The 15,664-nt window shown below is 68.1% G+C and overlaps 2 protein-coding genes across 4 annotated transcripts; both read left to right on the top strand.

The window, feature by feature from the left end:
* Nucleotides 1-1,633: 1,633 nt before the first annotated feature.
* On the top strand, nucleotides 1,634-8,470 carry XPNPEP2 (X-prolyl aminopeptidase 2). The gene is made up of 21 exons (XM_054213830.1): nucleotides 1,634-1,820; nucleotides 2,669-2,742; nucleotides 2,861-2,971; nucleotides 3,060-3,123; nucleotides 3,321-3,425; nucleotides 3,569-3,655; nucleotides 3,759-3,905; nucleotides 4,019-4,120; nucleotides 4,231-4,312; nucleotides 4,677-4,872; nucleotides 5,057-5,146; nucleotides 5,238-5,347; nucleotides 5,430-5,507; nucleotides 5,596-5,667; nucleotides 5,804-5,864; nucleotides 5,987-6,056; nucleotides 6,179-6,283; nucleotides 6,704-6,763; nucleotides 6,942-7,018; nucleotides 7,116-7,214; nucleotides 8,117-8,470. Exons 1-21 carry the CDS (start codon nucleotides 1,775-1,777, stop codon nucleotides 8,330-8,332), a joined length of 2,052 nt encoding a protein of 683 aa, XP_054069805.1. The 5' UTR covers nucleotides 1,634-1,774; the 3' UTR covers nucleotides 8,333-8,470.
* A 766-nt stretch (nucleotides 8,471-9,236) lies between these two features.
* Nucleotides 9,237-15,240, top strand: SASH3 (SAM and SH3 domain containing 3). Of its 3 annotated transcripts, none has more exons than XM_054213835.1 (8): nucleotides 9,237-9,610; nucleotides 12,079-12,174; nucleotides 12,418-12,567; nucleotides 12,637-12,778; nucleotides 12,854-13,011; nucleotides 13,181-13,387; nucleotides 13,701-13,851; nucleotides 13,956-15,240. In XM_054213835.1, exons 1-8 carry the CDS (start codon nucleotides 9,557-9,559, stop codon nucleotides 14,141-14,143), a joined length of 1,146 nt encoding a protein of 381 aa, XP_054069810.1. In that variant the 5' UTR covers nucleotides 9,237-9,556; the 3' UTR covers nucleotides 14,144-15,240. The 3 variants fall into 3 exon arrangements, with proteins under 3 accessions (XP_054069810.1, XP_054069811.1, XP_054069809.1); XM_054213836.1 differs by having other exon boundaries at nucleotides 9,239-9,610; nucleotides 12,634-12,778; nucleotides 13,959-15,240; XM_054213834.1 differs by having other exon boundaries at nucleotides 9,242-9,610; nucleotides 12,634-12,778.
* Nucleotides 15,241-15,664: the final 424 nt, after the last annotated feature.

The following is a 15,664-nucleotide window of genomic DNA, read 5'->3' as shown; positions in this document are numbered from 1 at the left end:
GCACTCCCCTCCCTCCATACGCTGCTGCCAAACGCGTCCCTGATCCCATCAGGCTGCTCGATGCTGAAACATGGCCGTTGTCTCCTTTGCCGGCGTTTCACACCTGACCCACTAATGTGCTCCGAATTCGTTATTCCTGTGACTCCGTTGTCAGGACCGTGTGCTCTCACTAGCGCTGCCGTTACCCCGTGCTCCCCCTCAAGGCCTTACACCTATTCCTGCTCCCCAGGAACCTGTACCCGCACGACAGAGCTGGGCTCAGACGTTCAGCTCCATCTCCCCAAAGCCTGGTCCCTTTTCCATGTAACCGCTCCAGGTACAAGCCGGGATGCCAGCACCATGTGCGCTGTGTCTCTGTCCCTCCGTGCTCCTTCCAGACCCCACCTCGCTGTGCTGGGGGGTCCCCGTGCTCCTCCACGTCCCCCCTCCAGCTCTGCCCCACATCACCCACCTCTCTCTGTCTGCAGTCCCCGGGGGCCCGCAGCAGGATTCCGGGTGCCCTCCAGCCAGCCCCGCTCAGCCCGGGGAGACCCAGCGGGACCCGTGCCCTCCCCGGGGGGTTTCCTGCACCACCACCTCTCACACAGCCCGAAGCGCCTGCAGGTGCCCGGGGCCCGCAGCGGTCTGGAGACCAGCGACACGGGCGAGCGCGGTGCACCGCTGCTGCCATCACCGACCCATCCTCCTCTCCCATCCCTTCCTGCCCCGCTTTGCCCTGGCACTGCCCACAGCCCCCCCGGCCAGCTCAGGGCTCATGGCTGAGGACGCGGCTCCTTCCCGCCCGCCAGCACGTCGCCTCACCCACGGGATGTGGAAGTTCGGCACGGAGCATCCCGGCAGCGCCCCGCACACAGGCACAGAGGGGAGAGCAGTTCGGGCGCTGATGTGGTCCTCGGTGCCAAACGGCTTTTCCCTGGGGTAAAAAGCCCACTGGTGTGAGATTCCCGACCCCATTGCTAGAGCTGCAGTGGAAGAACCGCCATGTAAAAAAATTAGGGGCCCATCCATGGCCAGGGGTTGCAAACTTGTGTGTTACCAGCACGCAGCCGTCTGCAGGAGCCAAAGGTGGGTGTCCCACCCGTGCCATGGCTGCCCCTGCTGACGGCCGGCCCCCGGCCCTGCTGGCGCAGTCAGGGCCCCACGGGAGGGAAGGACATTTTTGCCTCCCGGTGACAGCTGTAATGTTTAGCAATTGCTATGGAGTGTCCCCCGCCCCCACCGCTGGCCTCTGCCAGCCACGGGGGTGGCACCGGGCGCCGGGGTGGGGATGGCCACGGCCGTGCCCAGGAGGATGCTCTGCACGGCTGCCATCCCAGGCAGGAGGAGGGTGGCTCAGGGCGTCAGCTGGCTCTGGCAGCACGGTCCCCCCCCGGGCACCCTCACCCCAGGGGTCCCCGTGTCAGCTCTCCGTGGCTCCAGGGGACAGAGGTTTCCCCGGGGACGTGGGGGAGCAGAGCACTTGCAGTCCCTTCTTGCCCGCCATGAATCCCGGGCTGGCACGTGCCAGGCTGAGCTGGCACAGCCCCACCTCTGCTCCGGGAGGATCTTTGGACTTTGTGCTGATTGTGCTGTTTGCTTTTATTTAGCAGCAGGATTCGCTTTCCATGCATAGGACAACAACCTCCCCCCCCCAGTATCTGCTCCGGGCCTTGGCCCTCCCGTCCAGCATCCCCCCGCCCCTGGGGCAAAGGCGCAGGAGGAGGGACCTGTTACCCGAGGCACTGTGGAAACGTCCCCTCCGCTCCCCGTCCTGCCGGGCACCCCCAGGGCAGCCATGCGCCCTACGCAGTGGGTCGCAGCCTGGGTGCTGCTGCTCCACGGTACGTCCAGGCTGGGAGGTGGGGTGGACTCTGGTCCCAGCGCGAGGGGATGGAGGGGCTTTTTGCTGCAGTCCCAACCACGGCTTTGGGTGAAGCAAGGGAGGGTTTGCCCTGAGGGAGCCAGGGCTGTGCCGCTGCTCCAGCCCTGCCGCCCTAGGGCAGGGGGCCGGGCTGCGGAGAGGGGCTAATCCTGCCAGCCTGGCCCCGGGGACGAGCTCTGGGGAGGTGACAGGTAAGGAGCAGCTCCCAGGGGCACAGAAACCGGGCGCCCAAGGCCCCACCACACTAAGGGTGCCCCGTGGACCCGAGCCTGGTGCCCTTGTCCCAAGATGAAGAACCAGGTCCCTGCCCACAGATTGCAGCGGTGACGGTGATGGAGCGCTCAGGGGGAGGCGGTGGCAGGAGTCGCGGTGGCAGGGCGGTGGCACCAGATGCAGAGCAGCGCTGGGGAGAGGCCGGGTCCCGCCGGGCCACAGCCCTGGCTGCCGGCAGGTCCTCCAGCAGCCCCAGCACCGGGGATGCCCGGGGATGCTCCTGCCAGCCCCCTCCCCAGCTCCGGGGCAGGGCGGGCACAGGCTGCGCACCCCCTGGGACTGTCCCCAGGCCATGGGGGCTGGCCATGCCCGGGAGCATTTGATTCCTCGACCCGGGTGATAGTGTTGGTTTTCACCCACTATTCCTGGGGCTAGAAACGCTGATTTTTGCAAAAAGCCCCAGTCTGAGCTGGCTGGGTGTTTGGGACTGGGGATGAGGGTCACAGCTGCCCCAGCGCTGGCCCTGGGATGGAGCAAGGGGCCAGCGGGACCCCGGGCTGCAGCCTGAACTGTGGGGTGTCCCCGTGTCCCCAGGCTGTGCCGCAGGCCAGCTGCCACAGGCTGCCTCCGCCAGGACCGATGTCCGGGACTGCTCCACGGACCCGCCGGTGAGCCCCGCCATGCCCAGCCCTCCCTGTCCCTGGGACCCCTAGTGTGGGGGTCACCCTCCCAGCCCCACCGCGGCAGCCGGTGCTCCCCCCAGCATGCGTCCCCTTCTGCCACCAGTACCTGCCCCCTACGGCCACCAACACAACAGCGAGGCTTGCCGCTCTGCGGGACACCATGCGAGCCCACGGCGTCCATGCCTACATCGTGCCCTCCACGGATGCCCACATGGTAAGGCAGCGGCCTGCCCGCGCCCCCGGGGACCGGCTCCCCGGCTGGTGCCTGCGGCCACCCCTCACGGCTCCGTCCCCGGCTCCAGAGCGAGTACATTGCCGAGCGGGATGCCCGGCTGGGCTGGCTGACCGGCTTCACCGGCTCTGCAGGTGAGAGCATCCTCCTTGCCCTGGGGTCCCTGCGCGGGGGGCAGCACCCAGCTGCCTGCTGGTCCTCATCCTTGGGGCTCCTCGGGCAGGGCACGGTCCCGCTCCAGCAGCAGGTCGGGCTGGGGATCCCTGGGGGTCCCCGCCAGCTGCTGGGAGAGGGGGCAGTGGTGACGCCTGAGCCCCCACTCCTGTCCCAGGCACCGGCGTGGTGACGCAGGACAAGGCTGCCCTGTGGACCGACAGCCGCTACTGGACCCAGGCAGAGCGGCAGCTGGACTGCAACTGGGAGCTGCAGAGGACAAGTCAGTGCAGTGCAGGATGGGGGGGCGGGGCGCTGTGTCCCACCACCGCCAGGACCCCCCTGGCCCCACCACGGCCTCACCTGGGCTCGGCGTGGGCCGGGACGTGGTTTGTCCTCGTGGTGCCACCCAGGTCTCTCCTGCAGCCTGGATCGAGTCCATCGGGCTGTGGATCCTGGAGGCGGTTCCCGTGGGGGGGAACATCAGCTTGGACCCCTTCCTCTTCTCCATCGGTAGGGCTGGCCACCATATGGGGTGACCCTGCCCGATGCCAGGGCAGCTCCTGGGTGTGGATTTACCACGTCCCCCCAACCGCGGGCTGTCTCCCCCCCTCAGACACCTGGAACAGCTACAGCCAGGCTCTGCACGGCTCTGGCAGGACCCTGGTCCCCATCGAGACCAACCTTGTGGATCAAGTGTGGGGTGACGAGAGACCCTCTTCACCCTCCAGCACGATCTACAGCCTCCCGGAGGCATTCACGGGTACGACGGCGGTCCTCCCCAAGGCTGCTGGGCGGATGCTCGCCCATGGCAGCCCCCAGCCCGGGGGGCCGTGGTGGTCCCTGAGCTGCGCCGGCCGCTCGGTTCCCTCCCAGGGAGCAGCTGGCAGGAGAAGGTGGCCGGGATCCGGCAGCAGATGGAGCAGCACGTCCGACGCCCCACAGCCGTGCTGCTGTCAGGGCTGGAGGAGACAGCCTGTGAGTAGCCACGGTGCCGTGGTGGGTGCCGTGGTGGGTGCCGTGGGCTCCGAGCCCTGGGGGTGGAGGGCAGCGGGTGGGCACAGGCTCGGAGGTCTCGTTCCCGGCAGGGCTCTTCAACCTCCGCGGAGACGACATCCCCTACAACCCCGTCTTCTACTCCTACACCCTGCTGACCAACACCAACATAAGGTGGGCCTGTGGCACAGACGGGGGTCAGCACCCACCCTCCTTCCTTTCCGGGGCCAGCACCCATGGGACCCTCCCCTGCCCCAGCCGCCCCCTTCCCCAGACCCCACCACGTCCTGCAGCGCCCAGCCCCGTTGCGTGTCCCCTCCAAGCCCCCCAACTTTCTGAAGCCCAGCCCCCTCCCACCCAGCCCACCCTGGGGTGCAGCACCCTCCCTCCCAGCACAGCCTGAAGCCGACCCCCGTCCCCAGCCCAGCACCCCCTCCGGAACCCCCGGCCAACCCTTCCTCCCCGCTGGCTCCGGGGGGGACCCAAGGCAGCAGGCCAGCCCCAGGCGGTGCCCACCCCATCCCGCGTCCTTCCCCAGCCTCTTCGTGGACGAGAGGCGGCTGTCGGCGGCGGCGCAGGAGTCCCTGCGGGCAGACTGCCCGGGGCCGCTGTGCGTGGAGCTGCAGGAGTACGGGCAGGCGCGCGCCCACCTCCACCGCTACGCCCAGGGCAACGTCACCATCTGGCTGGGCACCGAGTACACCACCTACGGCCTCTACGGCGTCATCCCCCAGGTGGGACACTGACACGTGCCGGCATTGGCACCAGTGCCATTGAGCCTGGCCATGGGTGACGTGGGTCCTGCCAGGCTCGGGGACAGCCCCATGCCACTGAGCCACGGGGGCGCAAGATGCCCCGCGGCCATCCCTGGGGCACGAGGGGGCTGGTGGCCGTGCCACCCCCAGCCTGCCCTTGCAGGAGAAGCTGCTGGAGGACAGCTACTCCCCCGTCATGATGGCCAAGGCTGTGAAAAACGCCAAGGAGCAGGAGCTGCTGCGAGCCGCTCACGTAAGGGCTGTCCCCGTCCCCACGGCCCCGCGCAGGAGTGGGGGTTGCCGGGGGAAGCGGGTGCTGATGCCTCCCGCTGGGCCACCCCCAGCTCCGGGACGCCGTGGCTGTCATCCAGTACCTGCTGTGGCTGGAGAAGATGGTCCCGCAGGGGCAGGTGGACGAGTTTTCAGGGGCACAGCACATCGACATGCTCCGCCGGTCAGTGCTGCCGCCCCCGAGCCCGCCGCCCGGTGCAGGGCAGCCAGGGACCCCCAGCATCTCCCTCCCTGCTGCCTTCCAGGGCCCAGGAGCACAGCCGCGGGCCCAGCTTCCAGTCCATCTCCGCCAGCGGGCTCAACGCGGCGCTGGCCCACTACAGGTACGGCTCAGCCCCGGCCAGGGCTGGGGGGGCCAGGGCCAGCAGTGGCGGTGGGGAGCGGGCTCTGACCCCCCTTTTCCCCTCGCAGCCCCTCCAACGGGAGCAGTCGGAACCTGTCTGTGGATGAGATGTACCTCTCGGACACCGGAGGGCAATATCTGTGCGTAGCCCTCAGTGCAGACCCCCTCAGCACTGCACAGCCCCCCCACCCCCTCCCCACGCCCCCAGCGCAGGGTGGTGGCAGCGCTGGGGCTGCACCCCCCCCCCCCCCCCCCGTTCACGTCCCCCCTTTGCAGGGACGGGACGACAGACATCACGCGGACGGTGCACTGGGGTGTGCCCACCCCACTGCAGAAGGTACCAGCCCCACCCCCCCCCGCCAGCCAGCACCCTCTGCGGCACTCAGCACCGGGGCTGGATGTGCCAGGGGGACCCTCCGGGCACCACCGCGCTCAGCCCCCCTGCCGTGCCCCTCGTAGGAAGCCTACACCCGTGTGCTGATGGGCAACATCGACCTGTCCCGCCTCGTCTTCCCGCCCAACACGGCAGGTGGGTGCTGAGCCAGGCGCCGGGCAGCCCGGCCATGTCCAGCCCCCCCGGGCATGGGGAGGAGGAGGGCAGGGGGGCCCTCACCGGCCCACTGGCTCCCATCCCACCCCATCGTTCCCCAGGGAGAACGGTGGAGTCCTTTGCCCGCCGGGCGCTCTGGGACATTGGACTCAACTACGGCCACGGGACCGGCCACGGCATCGGCAACTTCCTCTCGGTCCACGAGTGTAGGTGCTGCGGCACCGGCACCAGCGCAGGGGACACGGGCTGAGCTGCGGGGGACAGGGACGAGGACAGGGGCTCATCTGGGGCTTCTCATAGCCCAGCTGAGCCTCTTGCTGAGGGCAGGTGTCCCCCACCTGCAGGGTGCTGCGGTCCTTGCCATGGTCCCACGGTCCTTGACAGGGTGGTCCCATGGTCCTTGTTGGGATGATCCAATGGTCCTTGCCAGGGTAGCCCCATGGTCCTTGCTAAGGTGGCTCCATGGTCCTTGCTGTGGTGGCTCACAGTCCTTGCTGGGGTGGCCCCATGGTGCTTGCTGGGGTGGCCACGTGGTTCTTGCCAGTGAAACACCTTGGTCCTTGCCAGGGTGTCCCCGCAGCATGCGCTGTCCCCAGGAGCTGTGACCCACCCCATGTCTCCTGCAGGGCCCGTGGGCTTCCAGTCCAACAACGTGCCACTGGCGGCTGGCATGTTCACCTCCATCGGTACGTGTGCCCATCGCTCCGGCCAGCGCCTCGGGCTCTCGGGGATGTCCCCGAGGTGCAGAGCCCGGCCAGGGATGGAGGTGTTCAGCGCTCGGCCCTGCTCAGGGCCCCCTGGGGTGGGATGGGATGGGGGAGTTGCTGGGGGTCAGAACTCACTGGGTGCCTTCCCGGCCCCCAGAGCCCGGGTACTACCGTGATGGCGAGTTCGGGATCCGCATTGAGGACGTCGCCCTCGTGGTGGAGGCGCAGACCAAGGTAGGGCAATGGGGCTGCGGTGGCGGGGGTGGCACAGCGCCAGGTGGGGTGCGTCGGGCCAGGGGTGGGGACACCCAACGCCACCTCTCTGCGTCAGCACCAGAGCAAGGAGAAGCCCTTCCTGACCTTCGAGGTGGTGTCCCTGGTGCCCTACGACCGCAACCTCATCGACCTCAGCCTCCTGTCACCGGAGCAGGTACGGGGTGCTCGGGGCAGGGGGGCAGAGCAGGGATGTGGGATCGGCCCGGGGGATGCACATGGGGTTGGGAGTGCACTTAGTGGGAAACCAGGACCATGGCTTGAGGTTGGGGCAGGTAAACCCTGAGGGGGGGTGGGATTCTGCCCCTCTGCTCCGCTCTGGGAGACCCCCTTGCAGTGCTGCCTCCAGCCCTGGGGCACCAACAGCAGAAGGACACGGAGCTGTTGGAGCGGGGCCGGAGGAGGCCCCGGAGCTGCTGGGAGGGCTGGAGCCCCTCTGCTGTGGGGACGGGCTGAGAGAGCTGGGGGGGTTCAGCCTGGAGAAGAGAAGGCTCCGGGGAGACCTTCCAGCCCCTGCCAGTCCCTAAAGGGGCTCCAGGAAAGCTGGGGAGGGACTCTGGAGCAGGGAGGGGAGCCATGGGACGAGGGGGAAGGGTTTTCCACTGGAAGAGGGGAGACTGAGATGAGATATTGGGAAGAAACTCTTTGCTGTGGGGGCGGTGAGCCCCTGGCCCAGGTTGCCCAGAGAAGCTGTGGCTGCCCCATCCCTGGAGGGGTTCAAGGCCAGGTTGGACGGGGCTTGGAGCAACCTGGGCTGGTGGGAGGTGTCCCTGCCCAGGGCAGGGGGTGCCACTGGGTGGCCTTTAAGGTCCCTTCCCACCCAAACCATTCTATGATTCTATTCTATGATTCTACGAGCCTGAAGGGGGCCGGGGCAGGGAGGGATGTGTGGATGGAGAGGGGCAACAGGGTGTGCGGGTGGGGCCAGTGACCGGGCTGTGGGCTAGCTGGATGGGGAGGGCCAATGGGGGAAAGGGGAATGCGGGCAGTGAGGGGGGTGCAGGTGGCCGGGGCAGCCCCCTGCAGCCCCCCGCAGCCCCCCGCGGTGCCCGGCTGCAGATCCGGTACCTGAACACCTACTACGAGACCATCCGGGCGCGCGTGGGGCCAGAGCTGCAGCGGCAGCGGCTGGAGGAGGAGTACCGCTGGCTGCAGAGGAACACCGAGCCCTTCCCGCTGGGCAGTGCCGCCACCGCCACCGCCGCCACGGCCACCCTGGGCACGCTGGCCCTCGCCTCCCTCCTCTCGGCTCTGCTCGCCGGGCTGCAGGCCTGACCCCGCGCCGGCCCCGCGCCAGCCCCCTCCCAGCTGCCGCCGTTTCTTCTCCCCGCCACTCACTTCCTTTTTTTTTTGTTTTCTATTTGCTCGTTTGCGATTAAACATGAGCAATGCCGGCGGGTGCCTGCACGCTGCTGTGCCCTGCCCCGGCGGCCCGGTGTGCTGCCAGCTGCCATCCTCGATGGATGGTGTGGGGCTGGGGTCCGGCCCCACACGCGTCACCCTCCCCGTGCTGTCTGCCCTGCCCAGCACCGGCAGCGAAGAGGCAGATTCAGGGCAGATTTTAATTCTTGGGATGAGAGATGGAGGAACTGGAGCAAGAGGGTGGAGGGCAGCCAGCCCAACCGGGGGCCATCCCCGCTGCCCTGCAGGTGCCAACACGCACGTCCCACCTGGGCTTGACATCCAGCCAGGAGGACCTGCGGATGCAAGGGACAGAGGGGACCCAGACCAAGCATCACACGGACAGGTTGGCCATCATGTGCAGCATGAGAAGAGCCTGGAGAAGAGAAGGCTCCGAGGAGACCTTCCAGCCCCTGCCAGTCCCTAAAGGGGCTCCAGGAAAGCTGGGGAGGGGCTCTGGAGCAGGGAGGGGAGACGTGGGACGAGGGGGAAGGGTTTTCCACTGAAAGAGGGGAGATTGAGATGAGATATTGGGAAGAAACTCTTGGCTGTGAGGGGGGTGAGCCCCTGGCCCAGGCTGCCCAGAGAAGCTGTGGCTGCCCCATCCCTGGAGGGGTTCAAGGCCAGGTTGGACGGGGCTTGGAGCAACCTGGGCTGGTGGGAGGTGTCCCTGCCCAGGGCAGGGGGTGCCACTGGGTGGCCTTTAAGGTCCCTTCCCACCCAAACCATTCTGTGATTCTATGGTTGGGCACAGGGAGTGAGCATGGTGGAGGGCTTGGGGACCTTCCCCCTTTGCAGAAGGGGGACGCGGTGCCCACCAGCAGCACTGCCGAGAGGCGGCAGCATGGCTGCGGGGTGGCAGGGTGCACACAGGCATCCCCCCCAGGGGCCCCGGGCAGGGCAGCAGCTTCGTGGAGGGTTTCCTTCCTCCTGCCCCAGCCCGCGCACCCGCCGGCCGCCCTGCGCCGCGCCGCTGCAAGCGCCTCTCATGTGACCGCCGGCTTCCTGTGCGCTTCCCAGCCTCGGTGCCGGTGCTTCGGTACGTGCCGTGCCAGGCGCCGCCTGAACGCTGCACCCTTGCCACTGGGCCCCAGCACCATGCTGCGCCGCAAGCCCTCCAACGCCGGGGAGAAAGAGCCGGGACACAGGAAGGTGAGCGCCGGTGGCACTGGGCTGCCCTCGGCACCGGCTGGTGTCCTCTTGTGCCCATCACCAGCCGAGCCCGGGCTGCCCATGGGATGCTGAGCAGGGAGCCCTGGTGCTGGGGGGCTGGGGCAGCCGTGGGGCTGATCCCTGTGGGGCCCGGGGGCAGCACCGCCAGCACTCAGTCCCTGCCACCTCTGGCCACTGTGGCTTCGGCAGTGCGTGGTCTTGTCCTTGTCCCGTGTCCTGCTCCCACCCCGGCTCACAGCCAGGTGGGATGGGTGTCCAGGATGCACAGACCCCCGCAGTCAGCGTGGGTGCAAGCTGGGGTGCCCGTGGGACCCGTGGGGCTCTGCCGGGGGGGACAGCGGCTCCCTCTCCCCATGGCTCCCCGCAGCGTGGGCGGCCGCCTGCCGTTTCCTGCCAGGGGGGACGGCCACGGTGCCGGCACACGGCTCCCAGCCCGGCCCGCGCAGCAAGGTGTCTGCGGTCGAGGCAGTGCGAGGCTGCAGCTCCGTCATGTGCATTGGCCGCTTCCTCCGGCAGCACCGCACCAAGCGTCGGAAGCCACCGGCAGCACCGGTTACCAGCACGGCGGCCTCTCAAGCCCCCGGCACAGCAGGGCCAGGGTGGGCTGGCTTTGGCAACAGTGCTCGGTGCCGTGGTCCTGCCCACGACCGGCAGAGATCCCGGCAGAGCCACACGCCATGGCGGCTCCTCCATGCTGGGAAGCTCCCGGGGAAATCTGGGTGAAGCGTCCCCTCCCTGTGCCGGGGGTGGCCCAGTGAGCCCGGCAGGCCCCGGCGGGCATCCCCTGCCCTTGCCCAGCCACCGCCGCTGCTCTCACTTCCCTCTCGCTGCCATGCTACCCGGGGGGGGGCCTGGCGGCCCCAGCTCCATGGGTCCCCACTGCCAGGCTTTCCAGAGCTGCTCTTGCCCCCTGGCTCCTCCAGCCCTGGGGCAGTGGCCGTGGGGGCCTTTCCTGGCTGCGGGGGGGCACAGGGCACAAAGTTCTTTCATCTGAAGGGTGCGGGGAGGGACCCGAGGGGTTCTGGGGCTGGAGTCAGGCAAACCAACAGCATCTCCGCATGGATGCACCAGCGGAGCTGGTCCTGCTACGTAAACCACAGCGGGGATGGAGGCGGGTCTCCCTCATCCGAGCCAGACCTCTATAAGAAAATGGCAAAAATAAGTAATACAGGGGCTCAGTCGAGTTGATAAAGTGGATGAGGGAAGGCGCGGAGCCGTGCCTGAGCAGGGCCGGGCTGTGCAGGGGCTGAGCAGGGCCTCAGCTGCCTCCGGCACAGGCAGGAGCTCAGGGCGGGCAGAGCAACTTGAGAAAGGAAATTGCTGCCTTTGCGGTCGAGGCAAGACCGAGTGCCGCGGCGTGTGCTCCGAGCGCGCCGGCAGACGGGAGCGGAGCTCGCCCAGCATTCGCATGCAAGCTGGCTCCTACGGCAGCGCCGGCGCTGGGCATCCGGGGATGAGGGAGACCCGGAACCAGGTGGCCACCCAGATGGGTGGCCCGGCTGGCTGGCACTGGGCTGGCACTGGGCTGGCACTGGGAACCGCTTCCCATGTGGGACAGGCACCCGAGGACATGGAGAGGAGGGAAGAAGAGCCAGGGAGGCAGGCAGGGGGCACAGGGCATACTGGAAGAGGCACTGATGGAGGACTGAGACCCAAAACCGCTTCGGTGGCCTTGGCAGAAAGCCGGGACTGGCAGGGGAGGTGCTCTCCGGGCTGTGGGACGGTGCTCGCAGGCAGAAAACCTTGGCAGCTTTCAGGCCTGGAGCTGAACACGAGGGCAGCGGCACGGGCACGGCAGCACTCCTGCTCTCAGCAGCTGAAAACAGCCTTTAGCTGCCAGACGCTCGCAGGGAAGGGAGGGACCGACCCACGGTACGGCCACCGCAGGAGCAGGACTGAGCTCGAGGCGGGTCCCACTCTGCTCGCGTTCCCAAAATGCCTGGCCTGGGGGCTGGGCGGTGCAACAAGCCCCCATTTGGTTGCCGAGCGGGGCGGCTGCGTTGCAGAGCCCCCCTGTTTTCCCAGCATGCACCCAGCCCCTGTGCCACGGCCGTGGCGCGGTCCCGGGCTGCCCCCGGCTCGGTGGTGCCAGGCTCAGCGCCGGAGCGCCCGCAGCGGGTGCTGGCGCAGGGGCTGTCAGCGCTGCTCAGCCCGCAGCAGCACCATGCCGCGCAGCCCCTGCCCCAGCAACGCTGTGCCAAGAGGCCACGTACACACCGAGAGCGATGCCGGGTCTCTGCACCCCAGGTCCCCGGGGGCTCACAACACACGGCAGCTCTTGCGGGGGGCAGGAAGGGCCAGGCTGTGCCAGCCAAAAAACTCCTGCGGCAGCAGCATCGCCCTGGGGCGGCTCTGGCTTGCTCAGGGGCCCGGCTGCCGGAGGGGAGGGTGGGAGCTGGCACAGGGGGGCGTGGGGAGAAGCCCTCACACCTTTCCCTCTCCCCCAGCTCTCCCTCCAGCGCTCCAGCAGCTTCAAGGACTTTGCCAAGTCCAAAGTCAGCTCCCCCGCGCCGAGCGAGAAGGAGTTCAACCTGGAGGAGAACGTGAGTGTCTGGCCTCCCCGCAGGGCGGCAGCACCCCCTGCCACGTCCTGCTCCCCCAGGGCACAGCCCTTTCCTGAGCCCGTTTCCCCAAAGTCCTGGTCCTCCTGGTGGCCCACATGCCGTGGAGCAGCCCCAGCACCGCCTTTGGGGTGTCGCTCCCCAGGGAGTCTTGCAGCCCCGCGCGACCCAGCTGAGGTTTTCCCGGGGCGGGGGCCCTGCCTTCACTCTCCATCCCTCTGCCAGATCCCCGAGGATGAGTCCAGCAGCGCCGGCCCCGACGATGCCGCACGGAGCAGCGGGATGAAGCTGGGCAAGAAGTGGCGGGCCGTCATCTCCCGCACCATGAACCGCAAGATGGGCAGGATGGCCGTGAAAGCCCTGGCCGAAGGGAAGGTGAGCGGGGCGCCCGGGCAGGCGGGGGGCAGCTCCCCCTCCCTCAGCCTGACCCTGGTCCCCCAGCAGGGAGACGTGGAGGAGGACGGCCCCCTGTGCCCCCCGTCCCCAGCCAGCAGCACGGAGGAGCCGAGCCACGAAAAGGTGCCCCTGTCCTACGTGGAGATGGAGGAAGACGGGCACCCATCCCTCAGCCGCCAGCTGTCCAGCGGTGAGCCTGGCCCCAGCAGGACGCCAGCCCCTTGCCCCACCGCCGGGCACGTCCTGACCTCCCTCCCCTCCGCAGGCAGCGAGGTTTCCAGCCCCAGCCCCGGGGGCAGCCAGCGGGAGAGCCTGCGGCTGGAGGAGAGCGGCCCAGCCTACACCGGCCCCTTCTGCGGCCGGGCCCGCGTCCACACCGACTTCACACCCAGCCCCTACGACAAGGACTCGCTGAAGCTGCGGGTGAGCCACGGTGGGGCCGGCCCGGGCTGGGGAGAGAGGGGGCGAGGGGCAGGACCAGGGTGCAGGCACTGGGGAGGGAGGCAGGGTGGCTGGGGACCCCTCTGAGGGGGGGGTTCCCCAGCCGTTCCCAAGCCTGCACCCACCTCCACCCCCATCTCCCTCGGCCCAGAAAGGGGACATCATCGGCATCATCGAGAAGCCGCCCGTGGGCACCTGGACCGGGCTGCTCAACAACAGGGTGGGCTCCTTCAAGTTCATCTACGTGGATGTCATCCCCGAGGAGACGGCCCCCGCCCGCAAGAGCCGGGGCCCCAGCAAGAGCAAGCGGCCCAAGCCCAAGACCCTCCACGAGCTGCTGGAGCGCATCAACCTGCAGGTAAGGGACGGTGGCCCGTGGGGGGACAGTGGCACCGCGCACGAGTCCAGGGTGCCAGCAGCAGGACCACCCTCCCCTCTGTCCCCCAGCAGCCCTTCACGATCCCCCATCCCCATGGGTCCCTCCACCTCGTGCCCAAGCACCACTGTGCGGGCAGGGGACACACACGGGGCTTTTCTGGATGATTCCCGGGCAAGTGCTGGCCACGGACTTGCGCCAAGGTGGGAGCCACATGGCCAGTGCCAAGGGGCAGGTGAGGGGAGCTGGGGGAGCTGTGCCGTGCTCCGCTCACCCCTCCGCCCCCCGGCCGCAGGAGCACACCTCCACCCTGCTGCTCAACGGCTACCAGACCCTGGAGGACTTCAAGGAGCTGCGGGAGACCCACCTCAACGAGCTGAACATCACGGACCCCCAGCACCGCGCCAAGCTGCTCACGGCCGCCGAGCTCCTCCTGGATTACGACAGTAAGAGGCGGGGGGAGGTCGGGGACACCCCACGCTGCCCACAGCCCCCGCACGGGGCAGCCCCAGCCTCGCTGCCCGCTAACGCCACATCCCGTCTCTCCCAGCAGCGAGCGAGCCGGAGGAAGGCGACAGCTCCGACGCCCAACCTTCACCCTTGGAGCCCAAGGTGGACATTCCCCGGGACTCGGGCTGCTTCGAGGGATCGGAGACCTTAGACAGCAGCCGGGACGAGGCCGAGCTGGGGGGTCCCGAGGGGCAGCTGCAGGCGCTCTCCCTGGCAGAGTCCTCCTGAGCCTGCCCTGCCTGCTGGCACTGCTGCGCCGACGGGCACAGCCCACAGCCGCTTCCACCCCAGCGGGTCAGGGCTGGAGGGGACAGTTGCTCGGGGGGGAAGCAGGTGAGCCCCGACAGCGGGACCCCACAGGCGCTGTGGGCAGCTCGGCCATTGGTCCCCCGAGGCTGCCCCGTTTGCTGCCCCCAGGACAATTTGTACTGCGCTGCCTCGCTCCGCTGCCCCGACACGGGTGCCCCAGGCACCCTGGGGACCACGCTCCCTGCCGAGGGCCTGGATTGCCTCCCCGGGGTTTGCCCCATTTTATCCACAGCTTTAGGAGCTCCTCCCAGAGCCCTTGTCTGCTGGGCTGAGCGCCCAGGAGCCTGCAAGGACAGGGAGGTCTGCGGCAGGCAGGGATGGAGCAAACCCGGCACTGAGCAGCTGGGTGGGAGAGCCCAGAGGTGCCACCGAGCCCAGAGGTGCCACCAAGCCCAGCTCCTCGCCATGAGAGGACACCCATGCTGCCTTCCTCCAGCATCTTCCCCGCAGAGCCAGGGCGAGCGCAGAAAGGTTTGCTGGACAGTTTGGATTGCCAGGGAGAGGTTTGGCCAAGCTGAGAGCAGCCCAGCAAGGGCACGACGAGCCCCCTCCCTCAGCTCAAGGTGGCCCCCAAAGGGCACCAAGCCTGGTCCAGGGGGGTACAAGAGGGAAGTGGAGCAATCACCCTGCTGCCCCACAAGCAGATGGGCTCAGCAGGGTGAGGCTGTCACCCAGCACCACAGCCCCTTCCAGACTGCCAGATCCCCCCCAAAGCACCCCAGGCATCCCCCGGGAAGGGGCAGGGGAGCTGCAGCCGAGCCAGGGCCCCACAGAGCCCCCCTGCATGGGCAGGGGCAGGCAGGGGCAGGCAGGGGCAGGGATCCCCACAGGAGCACGGGGCAGCCTGTAACACATCAACCAGCTGCTGCTCCCGGGCTGGGGGCACCTACCCCAGCCCCCTTCGGCCAGCTCTGCCTGCTGCACGCCACCAGCTCCTGCACTGCGGCATCGGCCTTTGGGCACCCAGGCTCTTCCTTTGCGCTCCATCCCAATAAAAGCGTGCAAGTCCGTTCCGCTCCAGCCTGCAGCCTGCTTCCTATGCGCCAGGAGGGAGCTGGGGAAGGGAGCAGTGGCTGCAGGTAACAGAAAGCTTCCCAGGGCCCTCCCCAGCTGCAGCCAGTGGGATTTGTCACCGTTAGGTCTGGGCTGCAGCATCTGTGCACCGAGACCCCCGCTTTCACCCGCAGGACGCAAATGAGACAAGGCAGATAAGCCACCCTGGAAGTGTGAGATGTAGAGGCTGGAAAGCCACAGGGAAGGGAAGGGGCAGCGGGTTTGGGGAGGCACAGACAGAGGCAGAGGCTACAGCTCAGCCATTTTTCAAACCAATTAAGTTTCCTTCATTGTTTTAAAATTAAAAAAAAAAAAAAAAGAAGAAGAAAAATAAAGAAACCCCAACCCTCGCCCTACCCCCACTTCCTTCACAGAGAACCTGAACAG

The sequence above is a fragment of the Rissa tridactyla genome, chromosome 9, assembly GCF_028500815.1.
Source record: "Rissa tridactyla isolate bRisTri1 chromosome 9, bRisTri1.patW.cur.20221130, whole genome shotgun sequence".
Taxonomy (NCBI): Eukaryota; Metazoa; Chordata; class Aves; order Charadriiformes; family Laridae; genus Rissa; species Rissa tridactyla.
Note: the sequence above shows the minus strand (reverse complement) of the source record. Positions and strands in the feature narration are given on the sequence as shown.